Here is a 15,942-nt window from a genome sequence, read left to right on the forward strand (position 1 = left end):
CGCACAGGTACAGCTGAGTCAGGTAATCCTTTCAGTTGCAGATTAGACCCCATAGCTCCTTTTAAGGAAATCCTGCGGGGGGGGGGGGGTGTTACCCATGGGGAACACAGTTTAGAAAAACAGCTCTGCTTTCCTACAGCTGCCCCTCTCGGGATCGCTTTAGGCAATTTTCCCCCAGCCACTCTCCCCACGAGCTCTCTCTCTCCTGAGGCTTAATCTACACCAAGCAGGATATTGCACTATGAAAGTGGTATATAAAAGGTAGGAGCCGCACCAAGCAGGATATAGCAGTGTGAAAACAGTATACAGCATGTGTCAATGGGCCGCAACAGTTGTCAGTGCACTTCAATACTGCTTTAAAACAGGGGTGTGGCTTCTGCTTTTTATATACTGCTTTCATAGTGCAATATCCTGCTTGGTGTAGATTAGGCTCAGTCTCCCACCCTTTTCTCTTCTAACTCCCTTCCACCCACACCATTACTTTTTTATTTTTATTTTGCTTCCAGTAGGGCTACTTACTGCTTGCTCAGAGAGCTGAGTTGGCTCACTTGAAAGTTGCTGTTCTGGCCTGTTTAACGCAATATGGATTATGGCCCAGAAAAGGTTTCGGAATGTGGTTTTCTTTTTCTTTTTTTTCTCCCCCACCCCCAGGTTTTAATGCTTTATTTATTTCAACAACAAAAAATACAACATACTGCCATACAACTTATTCATTATACACTGTCAATTATTTCAGCTATTCAACAAAAAACACTTAGCATAACACACCAATTAATATCTAAGAATAAATTAAGTAAATTTTGTATCCAATCAATAGAACTTTCATAACACTACACAAAACATCCCAAAGTAAATTAAATGTAAACTGAACTAAATAGATTAGATAGTATGGAATGTGGTTTTCATGGAAGTTTTGGTGCTTATTGCATCAGTCCCTTGAATTAGTGTGTGTTGAATATGGTTGAGCTGGTTCAGTTGGACGTTGCCATTTCAGCCTGAAGACATGTGTTTAGGAGGTAAAGGCCCTTTCTACACTGTGGATTTTCCCCGGGGTCGTCCCTGTGTGTCCAAATGACACACATGGGATCCTGGGAGCAGGCAGGGATGACCCCTCCATTTTCCTGGGATAACTGCTTCCGCAGTTATCCTAATTTTTCCCACAGTCCTGGGAGGATCCCAAGGACTGCGGGTAGTGTGGACGCCTGTCCCAGCTTCTTCCCTCCTCTCAGCAAGTAGCAGGGGTCAGCAGAGGGAAGGAGCCAGGCTGTGGGGGAGTCCAGGGTCATTGAGGGTGTGGGGGGAGTGGGACTGGGGCTTTTTTTTTTAGACTCACACTTCGCTGGAGCGCAATTGTGCTCCCAGCGCTTGCCTTTTTCTTTTTTTTCTTTTTTACAAAATATTGGGTGCGATGTCCCTCTTCACTTCCAGGATTTCGCGCTTCTGTTTGGACACCCAGGGAGGTTCACAGAAGCAAGTGAGCCCTCAATCCTCCCCCCTCCCTCCCTCTACACCCTTAGGTGTAGAAAGGGCCAAAGTCAGAGGCAAATAGTGTCTTTTCATTGTTAGTAAGAATAGCCATTTGTGCGTCACAAAAAGAGAAGATGAATTACCTTTAAAAAAGGCCCAAAGAAGGCACTGATTTGCATAAAATTTACATGCATTAATTTATATATATAGGTGCCAGGTGAAGACCTTTTTATTCTCCCAGGCATTTTAAGAACTGTTTGTGGTGTTTTTAGTATTTTATTCTGCTGGTGGCTTTAATTTGGTTTTGTGTGCTGAGATGGTTTTATTCTTTGCTGCTGGTTTTATGTTTGTTTTATTGTTATGTTTTAAAGTTTGTATTTTAGGCGTTTAATGTTTGGAAAACACCCAGAGGACTTTGGTTATCACCAAAATCTATTTCAGCTAAAATGAGAAGAATGAAAGCACTCATGTGATTTCAATAGTGCTGAGGGAACTGAACATCATTTATCATCATGCCTTTCATATATCTGATATAAGAGATACATTTCCGAGCTGGCGAGTTGTTACTTTGGATCTTCAAAAAGCAAGCCATAGCGTTTTTTATTTAATGTTTCTTTGCCAAAATCATAGCTGCGTGGAAACTTTTCTCTCTAAGGATAGAAAATAAGATTTAAAAATTGCTTTTCTGTTTAGTGTGTTGATTCATTTGTACTATTTTCCATGGAAACTTCCTAAATATTTGGCAAAAGCAATATGTAAATCAACTGATTTACTTTAGTGGCTTGTGCAAAACTTCAGCAGTCTGGAATTTTGGCCAGTGAGCTTTCTTCGTAGCAGCCCAAACTTCTCCAAACTACAATTGGGTTTTTAAAATTTCACAACCACTTCACTCGAGTGTGTTTGTCTGCTTTAGTCCACACATACACATACATACATACACACACACACACACACACACACACACACACACACACACCTTAGCTAGACCTAAGGTTTATCCCGGGATCGTCCCGGGGTCGTCCCTGCCTGCTCCTGGGATACCCTGTGTGTCATTTACATGAACAGGGATGACTCCGGGACAATCCCGGGATAAACCTTAGGTCTAGCTAAGGCCACACACACACAGAGAGTGAAAGGTTCACACAACGTGGTAAGCCACCCTGCGAATAAGCCAAGGTGGGTTGGTTTTTCACAGAACAACCCACAATACGCTTGCTTTCCCCCTCCTGCTGGCCCAGGCATGTATCTGAGGCACTTTTGCAGCAAAATGTTGAATGAGAGGAGGAGACTGACAAGTGTCACTTCAACACAGCAAAAGGATTTCATTGTCAAGTGGGAGATATTATGTGTGTGTCCTCCTTCAAATTTTTGGTGTATCTACTTTTCTTACTGTGATATTCTCTTTAACAGCTGATATATAAAGGAAATTGACAAAGTAAGGCTACACATATTGGACAGGTGAATCTGTGCTCGTGCGCATTTGCGTAAGAATGGGAAAAACAAACAAGCCTCCATTTGCATACTCCTGGAGCTGTGATTTCTTTTTTTAAAAAAGTGGTGAACAAGTGTCGGCAGTGGTGGAGGGACAGTCATTGGCGAGGGAGGCTGGAGGCAGCGCTGGTGAGATCATATAGAGCAGCATTGGCGCTTTTGCCAGTCTTGCCAAGCAGTTCTATAGGTGACCCCAGAAACCCAGAATAAAATAACTCTTCTGGGTTTGGACAACATGGCAACTCACCATGGGTATGAACAACCCTACAACAAGCCAGGGGTTCTCAGGGTGGCTTGTTGGAGAAAAATAAGGCATCCTGTGGAAAACGTGCTGGGTTCAGACAACACGAAACCCCACCATGGTTGGCTGCCCATGGTGGATTGTTTTATTGTGCTAACCCAGTCAGGTTGTGGCATCTTACAGATTTATTTCTGCATTTGTTTTCTGGACAAGAGGCAAGAATTCTTCAGATGCATGAGGTGTTATCCTTTGTTCACACACACACCTAATACACAGGTATCTCTAGTACACATCTATCTATCATCTATCTATCTATCTATCTATCATCTTCATACATTCATAGGTCTAGAGGAAAATTGTAGGCCCTGTCAGAGGGGGAGGCTGAAACGTAAGAAGTACAGTAATTATTTATTATGTTTCTATATTGCCTCATAGCTGACACTCTCTGGATGGTTCACAACATTTAAAATCATAAAATACAACACAATCAAATTAAATATAAAAGTTTAAAACTACATTATTAAATAGAAACAAAAAACAAAATAGTATCTAGCAGCAGTGCAAAGATTTATAGCTGAGTAACAGGCTTTAAACAAGAGGAACTGAAAGAATAAACTGCCTGGGAAAATAAGGTCTTCACCTGGGTGCTGCAAACATATCTGGGAAGCACCTCACTCCGCAACAGAAAAGAAAAGCCCTCTTCTTAGGAGCCACCCATCTCGCTCCCTATGGGGAGGGGCTCCCAAAGAAGGATTGATGAAAATTATCTTAGGGCCTGCACAGGTATATGTAGGAGGCGGCGGTAAGCGACATTTCTATGCAAAGCTTGAATATATGTATACAAGGCAGAAAGAGCGACTTCCATTGGAATGACAGTCAATCTTAGAAACAACACCAGATGGCAGCAGATGACCTTACAATCAACAAAAAGTTATGTCCCAGCTAATACAGCAAACCACAAGGCCAACAAAATGCAAGTGCCACTTCCTTGGCACCCAGTGATCACAGTATATGGCCTTTGTTAGACCTAAGTGAAAATCCGGGGGAGAGGAGGGGAGACCTCGCGTTATGAATAACGTGAGATTTCGCCCTCGTTTACATGCGAGGCGAGCCGTCACACCCACCATTTTAAAAAAAAACTTTTAAAGGGCCGGCTGCGCACGAGAGGACAAGCAGCAAGGTAAGTGGGTTGTTTTGTGTGTGTTTTTTAAAAAATGATTTCCCCACTCCCTCCACCCTAACCCTGATGGGTGCAGCTTCCGGCTCCGTGCGAGTAATCGCGCAGAGCTGGGAAAAGCCGTGAAAACGGGCCACATGCTTGTGGTCTCGGGCTCAGCCCGAGACCACGGGAAAAAGCAGGGCCAATGGGTAGGCCTATATTCCGGGGCCAGGGAGGGTTGATCCCTGCCTGATCTTGGGATCCCCTGTGCGTCATCTGGACGCACAGGGACGATCTTGGGTATCACCCTGGGATATAGGCTAGTCTAGCAAAGGCCTATGACAAAGTTAGATGGCAATTTCTGCTAAATCAAAGTCACATTTTGTATGTATTAAGGCTATCAAAAATGAACAATGGCAAGACTTGCAGGAGGGATATAGTGGTTCCCTATCTTCCCACTAGACGAATTCAATAAAGTATGTTGAAAGTTTACATCAGATTTTCTTGCATCCATTTTTGTTTTATACCACTAATGACCTACCAAGTGTATTTTGTAATGTATCAATACTAGGAAAGTTTGATCAATAATGATCACATTCCTTTTCCTGTCTCGTGTGGGTAACCAACCCTATGTAGCCTTTGCGTATTTGCTTTGCATGTAAATTAAGCAGATTTTATTTAGAAACTCTTTAATTCATTTAAAGGTATAGCAGAAGCAAAACTGCATAGGCCGGGATCAAAAGCATCCCTTGTATGCTTGTGTGTATGCATGGGGACTGCTTAGTTTCCCCCATGGCCTGGTAAGGTTGGACATTCTCCAGAGCAACACCTCAAGGTGTGGGAAAGGGCCATCACACACACACACACACACACACACACACACACACACACACACACACACACGTTCTTTGCACATTTCCCTGGGCCTTCTCAGATCCCAGCCATAATAAATAACTTCGTGCAAAATGCCTGAAACCAGAGGGATAAGTTCTATCCTGTCCATCTATGTAGAAGCTAAAATGCACGTTTGTTGTTGTTGTTTTAAAAAAAGATTATTCTAACTCACAGAGACATATTTTAAAATAAATAACCATTACTGTACAATTTAGCTTAATTACTGAAGATCAAAGGTTTTTCTACCTGAGGCTGAGAATCCCCTGTATCTACTATTGGTTTTGTAACAGAACTGAGATACCAGTGTTATGTGTCCTTTCCTCCTTTTCAACTACATAATCTCTAGGTGGCAATGTAGTATAGCAGAATAGTGCAAATACGCAAGTGGAAACAGCAGTTTCTTTTGCATTTACAAATAAATGACACATTTTCCTTGCTCTAAAATAACTTGCTGAAAGTGATCTTTAGACACAGCAGCGAAATTGGGAGTCATGACATTGTCTGGAGAATCATGAGTAGGCAAAAAAGAGCACACAATAAATGTCTTGTGTAGAATAGAACGCAGCAGTAAATCTCGTTTGTATACAAACGTTAAGAGGACTTTTGTCCAAAGGATTTTTCATCTGTCCAGAAGGTTTCCCTTGGAAAGGGGTTTCACTGGGACTTGTGTTTGAGTGTAGGAATATCTTCCACATATTTTGCTTCCAGGACATTCAGAAGGAACCTGGCAGAAGAGTCACATATTACTTTTCAGATTTCATGCTGGAAGAAACATTTGGCATGTAAATCTGTTTTCCACAGAAACTTCCACTGAGAAATGTTTTCTCCCATTAATGGTGTATTGGCTTCAGACCCTTACCAAGAGAAGTGACTTCTAGAGGCCCAACAAGTAACATTTGTACAACTTGTCTTCCTTTTGGCTTCTTTCTCTTCCACTGACTTCTACAGAATGTTGCAGTATTGCAGATGTTCCAAAGTATCTCATTACTAGTAGTAACCTTTATGATGGTTGTCATTTAAAATAGGAGTGGAGAGTCTATGGCCCTCCAAATTTGTCAGGCTACATCTTCCATTAGCCCTAGCCAGCATTGATAATGGTGGACGATGATGGGTGTTGCAGTCTAGCAACATCTGGACGGCCATGCGTTCCCCATCCCAAACCAAAAGTATGCCCATTACAGGAACAAAATCCATTGTCTCAATAGGTTGGCAATAGAAGAGGTTGGACATAAGAACATAGGAAGCTATACTGACTCAGGACTCTGGTCTATCCCAGCTCACTATTGTCAGCAGCTCTCCAGGTTTCAGTCAGGAGTTTTTCGTAGCCCTACCTGGAGATGCCAGGGATTGAACCTGGGATCTTGTGTATGCAAAGCAGGTGCTCTTCCCACTGAGCTGCAGTCCCTCAGATATAGCTCTGATCATCTCCCATCATCTAACTAGGCAGTAGAGGAGTTGACTATTCTAGAGATCCCATGAGCTAGATCTGAGACAGGATTCTGAATAAATTCAACATGCATCAAAACTTCAGAATTCCAATGTCACTGCGGCATTTTAAGCATTTTTTCCCTTTCGATATCCAGTGTTTCAGGGGCAAAATCTCTAGTCTTGTTGATCATTTTAAAATAATATTTAGAGACCAAGCCTACGGTCTCAGAGAGGGAGGCTAAAAGGCTGTTGGATGAGGAGGCGCTCCCTTTCTGCCAGTGAAGAGCGAGGTCCGCAGGAGGAAAAGGGGAGCTGCTGCCAGAGAGGAGGCCTTGTGGAGGCACCCAGCTCTGCCAGCATTGCTCACCCCCATCACTGCCCCAATGATGGTTAGAGGTAAATGGGGGCAAATCAAGGGTGGCCTTGAATCCCCTAGGGAACAAAGCCCTCCCCCTGACATGCTCTCCCAAAGAGGAGGGGGAACCTATTCCAGCCCTGGAAAGGGGGATATAGTTATTGCCCCTCCCAGTGGGAGAGAATATTGAAGGGGAGGGGGAGAGAAAGGATGACCCAGTTCCAAATATGAGAGTTAAAAAATAAATAAAAGCCTGCCCCCTTCCTTCCGCCTTGGTCATTGCACCCTGCTGATCTACATCAGATTGCTGCATAATTGTCAATTTTCTCCATTAACAAATGTTGTATGATGAAAAACTTACCCAGGATAGAAGGTCTTGCTTCTTATCTACTGGAAGTCGTCTCCACAAGTAGTAGGAGATGGAAAAGATAACTAGCGCCAGGAGAAACACGGCAGGCAATATGTAGCTGCTAGTCTTAGTGACAGTTGCTGAATTCTTGTTTTGGTCTGCCAAGATAAATCAATAGTGGTTGCTGCAACCATGGCCTTAGCTAGACCTAAGGATTATCCCAGACAAATGGAGGGGTTGTCCCTGCCTGCTCCTGGGATCCCCTGTGTGTCATTTGGATGCACAGGGATGATCCCAGGACAATCCCGCGATATAGGCCTGGTCCAGCCATGGCCAGTGTCAGATGAAGGAGTAAAAAGCAACAGATGTGCTGAGAGCACTGTTAAAAAACTGTTAGGCTTAATAAGCATCTTAAGGTATGTCTGTTCAAATCCATGGATAGTATGGTCATCAAAGATGTACCAATGCATAAGTGACTCAACTGGTCACAGTCTTCCACACTACGGTAAGATACACTGCATTTCTATTTAAATTATAGTCATTATTTCTAAATTTGCTTCTATGCATATAAATCAGCATAGGTAAAATGTATTCAGATAATTGTCCTCTTTTTGGTGGGTGGGTGTCCTCTTCTTTGGTGATTCACAAGCAGCCACCCTACTGGTTCCTGCGATCTGCACTATGTTGCAGGAGTGTGTGCATTTCGTAGCACAATAATAGACATCAGCTGTGCAGTAGACAGGCGTGAAAGCCAGGACAGTGCTCTTGCCAGCATATGCACAGTGATAGAAACAGTGTCAGGGTGAGCAGAAGAAAATAGATTGGGATCTACTCTCAACTGCTTAACGACAGCAACATCAAAAGGACTTTCACCACCTACATTATGCTGCTGGAATGAAGAAAATTTGGGGTAACCAGGAGCAGATGTTTGTATGAAAGGACTGTGAGTTCAGTTCAGCTGTGGTACCTGAAAATAGGCCCAGAATGTGCTCAGAGCAGTGGAGAACCTTGGATTGCTCTTTTAGAGTTCTGATTGGTTCTGACAGAAGCACCTTGGATAGCTCCTTGAGAGTTCTGACTGGTTGACTGAAGCATTTTGGATACTCCTTTAGCACCATTGTTCTGACTGAAACCCAGAGAGGATTCACCGCCCCACTGACATCAGAGCCACCAGCTTCCACTCTCTCAGAGGCACCTAGTTCTGACTTTTGCATCTGGTTCTGATTAGTGGATTTTGGGGCTCTACTGATTGATAAAACAAAATAGACCAGTCAGGCCAGAGGTCTGCCCACCTGTGATCCGATCATATGAACAATACACCCACAAACATAGGCAAGTTCGGAAGACAAGCCATAGAGATTATTTTCTTGTCATTTCACATCTTCTATCCTGTAAGTTTTATTACATGTAAGCTAATCATTTGTGAAGTTGCTTCTCTTTAAATCACCCCAGAAGCAGCTATTCCTTTTCAGCTACTGCAAAAGTGCAATGGGGTCTACAACCCTTCCTGCAAATCCATTTTAATCCTGTTTAGGCAACATGGTTGTCTAAGCCACAATGGTTAAGCATTTTGAGCTAAACATTATGGCATAGTGTGTGTGTGAACCATGACTTAGCATGTCGTGTGAAGCATTCCTAACCATGGTAGCTTCATAACTACAGTTTAAACACGCTTACTATCCGTTTGCTGCAAAAGGGTTAGTGGCCTCACCATGGCTTCGCATGTTGTCTGAAGAAGCCTGATGTGTTACTTTGTCCATAGTCGCTCAAATTAGCAGAATGGTGATGCAGTTTGGAGGTGCAGAGCCAATTCCAGCCTTCCCCAGCCTCATGTCTTCCAGAAGTTTTGGGCTACCACCATACTGACTGAGGGGACTTGAAGTCCAAAACAACTGGAGCCTAGCAGGTTGGGGAATGCTTCCATGAGAGGCTAAAAATGTTTGGAGTGCTGAGTAAAATAAAATTTTAAAAACTTCAGATTTGGCTCTTGTATCTTTAGCAGTTGCACAGAAAAGGGAATTTGTATATATGGAGAACCTGGCGGGGGGATCTACACTACTGCTTTAAAGCGCTTTATAACAGTTTTGACAACTGTTGGGGCCCAGGACACACTGCATATACAGTTTTCAAAACGTTTTCAAAGTGCTTTAAAGCGCTTTAAAAGCAGTAGTGTAGATCCCCCCCTGGTGAAATTTCCTCTTCATCACACCAGTTAAAGCTGCAGGTGCCCTGCCCTCTTTTAAATCTGGTCACTCTAGTATAGCTCCTGCACTTTAACTGTTGTAATGAAGAGGAAATTTCACCAGGTTCTCCATATATACAAATGCCACCTGCTGAAATTCCCTTTTCTATGCAACTGTTAAAGATACAGGAGCCCTGTCCTCCTTTTCATTTGGTCACCCTAACTTAACAAAGGTTAAAAATGTTCTCTGTAATGGGAAGTAAAAAAAAAAACCTCAAAAAACACTTTCAAAGAACGTCTGATAAAAATGCGAAACAGCTGAACCACCCAGTTCAAACTCACCTTGCTCCTTCTCAATCTCAGGTAAAGTTAACTCTTGTGCAGTGTTCAGAGATGGATGATGAATAACACAGAGTATGGGGTTGTCCCAGACATTAATGGAGGATACATGAGTGAAATTGCTGACAACCGTCACTGTGCCATTTGGGTGCTGGATGACATACTGGTTTGGCTTGATCAGAAGATGTTTGGTGTTCTTCCATGTGACCACTGGAGCTGGTCTCCCAGTTGCTGAGCAGCTTATGTCTAGCACTTCTTCTCCTGCATCGTCTGGATCGCTAACACGCTTTACATGCACTGTAGGTTCTGTAAAAGCTTTTAAAAAAATCATGAGTAATATTTACAATCATGATTTATTACATTTTTATACTGCCCAATAGGCGAAGCTCTCTGGGTGATTCATAAAAATTAAAACCACAAAATACAGCATAAAAACCAGTATATAAAATACAATGGCTTAAAACGGCAGAATAAAAGTGCAGCCAGAATTTAAAAACTTAGCAGCAGTGCAGAGATTTAAAATGCAACAGCAGATTTTAAAAAGCAGAGCTAAAACCTAGAATGCTAAAATGCTAAAAATGCTTGGGAAAATAAAAGGGTGTTCACCTAGCACTGGAAAGAGCACAACATAGGAGCCAAACAAAACTCCCTAGGAAGTAGAGGTCAATCATGCCCCTAGGAGTAAGCAAATTTCTGTTGCTTTCTGCTGAAGAATGCCCCAGTCTTGAAGTAATATGTGGGGGTGGGGGGAATGGAGAGAAGGAATGAGAATCCTAGATTAATTGTGTCCACAGTTGTGCCTGAGATGGGATTTCCACACCCTTCCTATGCTATAGCATCTGTGTTAGCTGTCTATACACACACACACCATGTTCCTCTGCTGTGCTCCACCAGTCTCTGTTGTCCTCAGCAGGTTTCCATATAGCCTCTCCATAGTGCCTATTTTGGCTTTTGAACAAAATCAAACAATTATCCTATAGGTGTTAAGTCAGGACAATTGAGCATTTGCCTCTTTGGCGTGGCAAAGAATGGCAACTGCTGAGTCTTCGAAGCTACAGTTTGCTGATGACTGTTGGCAGTTCCACTTGTACCATCCTGTGACACTGACCCTTTTTATTTCAGTGTTTTCTTTTCCAATCTCCTGGCTTGCTCCCTCTTTCCTAGCACTTTTCACCTAATATGCCGGGTTGTTTCTCTGCAGTAAAAGGAAGTGATCTATCATGCAATTCTTGTTACCACCTATCTCCCCCGCCCCAGCTCCCGTGTTTGTTCCCTTTGATAAAAGCACTTATGGATATATCAGCTGGACTTTCCCAGAGGTTCCTGGTCTGTTAGCATGGAAACTGCAGTGGGGGAGAAAGGACGCCTTGCATTGTCTTTCAAAGAGCAGAGGGGCTCCTGTTACCCACTTTGTGAGTTAATTATTAATCTCAATTTCCCATAGTTCTTGCTATCTACCGTGATATCTCCTAAAAGCCCATAACAACCATATTAGTTGTTGCTCAGTTTTTTTTAAAAAAAGGTAATAAATAAATAAATAAATAAATAAATAAATAAATGTAGCAGAGGATGCTGTCTCATTGCTTAACACACAGAGGGCTTGTTCTAACTATCACAACTGCTTTACCCCATTACATGTATCAGCCAGATTTCCTGAATTACCCCCACTGCTGTGGCTTGCCATATCATCTGAGCCCAGGCAGCATGGGTTGTTTGAGGGTGGGCAGCAGCCCTCAAATAATGTAACAACAGCCCATGGGTTATTTGAGGGTCGCTGCCCCACAACCATGAGAACCAGGTCGCCATCTGTGAATTGGAGTATGTCTAAGCAGTAGTCACTTTTTAAAGTTGTAAATAAAGTTTGTTAAAAAAAATGCTTCATATTTATCACTTAAAATAACTGGGTAGGTGTTGCTCCTTTGTTCTGCTTTCACCTTCCTGATACTTGAAGATTATAATAGCTATTTTACAGCTGAATTTCATCTAAGGGGTTATTGTAAACTTGGAGAGAAAAACACAACAACACTTTGGAGTCAAAAGAAGAAATCTTTTGAAGTGGTCATGTTTCACAGTCAAACATATTTATTTTAGGACACCATTTTACAAATGTCCTAAAATGAAAGAGTTTTGTTCCACTGTGAAGCCAGAATGAAGCATTTGAATGCTAGAAGATAGCAATGTTTTAAGTTACAGATTCTTTTCACTTGGACCTTTCGTCCATGCCACTGGAGACCAGTGGTTGTCCTTGAGATTGTATAATCAAACATCCTTGGAAAATACTTAACATTCATCTGCATTTTTCATAATTATTTATCTCTTTACTTAAGCCACAGAACTATTAGCATGGAGGCTGTCTGTTACTTAAGATATAGAACTGCTTGACTGGAGTGCGTATCTACTGGCCCATCACACTGAGTGGTGCAGCTGGGTAATTTTGGACTCTGAACTTAACGGTCTTATGGGAAGTGCCTTTTAGATTACCATGTGCACTTTTGCATTTTAAACTCATTTTAAATCATAGCAACATCATGACTACAGTGGAGTTTGCTTCCTGGTGCCCCCATCACCTGCTGCTCTCTAGTTAGTCATTCCACCCACCTGGGCTATGGGGTCCTGGACTTTGTCTGCACCACTGATCACACTCCTTAATGACTTTGCTAATGTGTTAATGTGAGTAGAGATGCTGGCCTGAGCTCCATGAAGAGTACAGACTTCCCCTAAGAACATATAACTTACCATAGACCTTGAGACATGTCTTGCCTGGGATGGATCCTAAGGGGAATGTATTGAAGACGCAGCTGTAGCATCCTTCATCTTTGAATGTAACCGGATCGAAGGTGATGGCAGAAACAGTTAGCCCACTTTGGGAAAGGTGCACATTACGTTGATATTTGCCCAGCACTCGAGACCCATGAACATTGCTGTACGTAGCTACGTTGGGCTCATTTTTTTCGTGCTCCTTCTGCCAGGTGACCTGAACAACGTTGTACTCTTTCGCCAACCGACAGTTCAGCGTCACATTTTCTCCAGCTGTGACTGTTTGAACTGACTTGCGAATGACCTGTGCTGCATCTGCAAAGAGATAGCAGGGCTCATGGCTGACTTCAAACATAGCAACAACCCATGATTTAAACAACCCCAAATTCACAACCCAGAAACAAATGATGGTTTACTTTTCTGGGTTGTTTGTGGTTAACAAGCCATGTTTTGTTAGCATGGCTAGGTTTGCACATCATGACAACCTATAATTCAACTACCCATGAGTTAAATAAAACATGAGTTAGCATTATGTGTTAACCAGGTCATCATTTTATAGGCTGGTAAGCATAGGCTTGGGAAAGGGGTGTGCCAGGTGTGCCCAGGCACACCCTAATGTCTCAAGCAATAAACGCTAAATTAAGGGGGTCATTAAGTAGGATCCAGAGAGGGATCCAGACACAGCGAGAATGGTCCTCTGGCTGCTCAGCTGCTGCTGCTCCCAACAGTGTGCCATTGGTCCCAGCAGCAGCAGTGAAAAGGAATCGCTCTGCTAGGAGCTTTTCTGCTGGGAGCCACACTTCAAAGAGGCCAGGAGGAGAGTCCCCGAAGGCTAATATCGTCTTGTAAGTCCCTCCTCTGGCCAGTGTCACTACAAAGCTCCACCAAGGCTGAGGCTTGAGGAGAGTCTCTTCATAGCCTCACCCCTCACCTGCAACGGCCCTCCCATGGTCAGGCAAGCCAAACGCCGAGTAGGGCATCAGTGTCTACAACATTTGATAAATAAATGAATAAAAATAATGTCCTTTATGATTAAGTATTCAATAAATGTTCGCCTTTAAAAATAACGATCTCTGGATGCACAGCCTAATGAAATGTGCTGCACACACCTGTGTTGGTAAGTCCAGTCAGCCCACAATATCATACCAGAATTTGATGCCTAACTACTACAAACATCTCCCCACACACACATCTGCCTGCATTCTTCGATCTGCTATTGACATACAAAGATCTGGTGGGGAAAGGGGGTGGGGTTAAACATTCTGAGTCACGGGAAAGGGTTTTCCATATTTTTTTCTCAGGGACAAAAAGGCATTATTTTAAAGTGTGCTTTTAATTTTTCTGATTGCTTTTTCTGGGCCTTTATATCTCTCAACATGCCCTCATTTTCCCAGGAAAATCTCGTGATGTTTTTTATTGAGATGAGCCTGTACCAGAGAACAGCCACACAAACAAAACAAGAAATTTAGCTGTATCTTCACAGTGACTTTGTCCATAAAACTAACATAGAGTAAAATGAACCAAGAGTTTAAATAACTGCTATGTTACTCACTTGTCACAGCAGTCAAAGTGCAGATGAACAGAGATGCAGTGAACATTACTCTTCTGTTGTGTGGCACTGAACAGTTTGCATCTGGACTCTGTCTATATACTTGTGATAGAGAAGTGAAACCAAATGTAAGGATTTCCAGGGAAGTTTTGTTTTCATGACTTATGGCTCATAAAAGACTACCCGGGGGTGGGGGGTGGGGGGTGGGGGTCATTTGTGCATCATCAAAAAAGAAGAGAAAAGAGGACACCATTTTGCGCAACATGTTTATCTGTAGATGCAAATTTAGAAAGCATTATTGTAATTTAAATAGACATTATACTGTTAGTTTTACCCTACCCTGTGCCTGCTTACCCTACCCTGTGCCTGTTTGCATTCTCTTCCCCTCCTTATTGTTTCATTATGATTTTATTAGAATGTAAGCCTATGCGGCAGAGTCTTGCTATTTACTGTTTTACTCTGTACAGCACCATGTACATTGATGGTGCTATATAAATAAATAATAATAATAATAATAACATTCAGTATATTTTCCCGTAGTTTGGAAAACTGTGACCAAGTAAGCTGCGTGCTTTCTGAGTCTACTGCCCAGGCGTAACTGTTAATGGCAGTGGAGGCTAGTGGCCCTGATTTTGGTGGGGCTGTGAATCCATCCCGTGATTCAGTCAAAATCACCCAGAACTCTAAAGGAGTTATCCAAGGTGCTGAACATAGTTTGAGGATAGGGTCCAGCACCTTGGACAGCTTCTTTAGAGTTCTGCTTCGTTCTGATTGAAACTCAGCCCCACCAAAATCATAGCCACCGGCCTCCACTGCTTAATGGGCAATTTCAAGGCCCCTGCTCTTGCGTCGTATGGTTTTTTCCAGGGAAGACTGGTGGCTCCAATTTTGGTGTGGCACAAGTTCCACGAAAACTGGAGCCACCAGCCTCTCCTGAGTTTCTTTATCTTTCAGCTGGATTTGGACTGAACAGACCCCCAAATAGAGGACGGCCCTCTAGCAGCCCTTCAAACAGAGGAATGGCCTTGGTAAAATAGGACATCTGGTCACCCTATTTTTCAGTCTGTTTATTTAAGTTGTGTTTATAATTGTTTATAACTGCTTTTCTAATAAGAATGGTCAGTATAAAAATAATGGAAGGGCATGGAATCTGGAAGAAAAGTAGCTTTTGTAGGGAAAGGAATTAATTGCCATGGAGAATGATCGTCACTGGTATCCACTCCCCCCACCAATATACTATAACTTCCATTTATTAAAAACAAAAACAAAAACCAGATCAATTTGTTCCCAGTTATTCCACCTACATTGATATATAATGGGCCAGGCTTAAAGAAAAGTTTCTTAGGGCTTAGAATCAGAGAGTTGGAGGGTGTGTTTGAGGTCATTTAGTCCAACCTCCTGCTCAGTACAGGAAAGCCAGAGTTAGGCAACAAATTAAAATAAATGAAGAACGAAAGGTTAACTAGAGGATCCACATATAATACTAATTCAGGTGCATATGATCGGTAGCCATACAGAGAAGGAGGGTACTGTGGGAGGGAGAGTTACATAAGGGTCTACTTTACAGAGGACAGGCCTCTATTCTGAAGAGCTGGCCAGGGACAAGGCTTTATGGTGGTGTCCTCCATTTGATGGGCAGTCCAGTCCAAGGGCTCATCTACACCAAGCAGAATATTCCACTGTGAAAGCAGTATATAATAGGCAAGAGCCACGCTACTGCTTTATAGCAAT

At 42.7% G+C, this 15,942-nt stretch overlaps 1 protein-coding gene across 1 annotated transcript; it reads right to left on the reverse strand.

The window, feature by feature from the left end:
• Positions 1 to 2,030: 2,030 nt before the first annotated feature.
• LOC134399624 (OX-2 membrane glycoprotein-like) lies at positions 2,031 to 13,017 on the reverse strand. Its single transcript, XM_063127708.1, has 4 exons — positions 12,642 to 13,017; positions 9,909 to 10,220; positions 7,397 to 7,542; positions 2,031 to 2,117 (listed from the first exon to the last, which is right to left on the reverse strand). Exons 1-4 carry the CDS (start codon positions 13,015 to 13,017, stop codon positions 2,031 to 2,033), a joined length of 921 nt encoding a protein of 306 aa, XP_062983778.1.
• Positions 13,018 to 15,942: the final 2,925 nt, after the last annotated feature.

Source organism: Elgaria multicarinata, chromosome 5, assembly GCF_023053635.1.
Source record: "Elgaria multicarinata webbii isolate HBS135686 ecotype San Diego chromosome 5, rElgMul1.1.pri, whole genome shotgun sequence".
Classification (NCBI taxonomy): Eukaryota; Metazoa; Chordata; class Lepidosauria; order Squamata; family Anguidae; genus Elgaria; species Elgaria multicarinata.

Coding starts and splice junctions, on each gene's coding strand:
- LOC134399624 (XM_063127708.1), bottom strand. CDS start 13,017: ATGTTTGAAGTCAGCCATGAGCCCTGCTATCTCTTTGCAGATGCAGCA. Junction 10,221..12,641: donor GACATGTCTCAAGGTCTATG/GTAAGTTATATG, acceptor TTTTTTTAAAAG/CTTTTACAGAACCTACAGTG. Junction 7,543..9,908: donor TGAGATTGAGAAGGAGCAAG/GTGAGTTTGAAC, acceptor TTATCTTGGCAG/ACCAAAACAAGAATTCAGCA.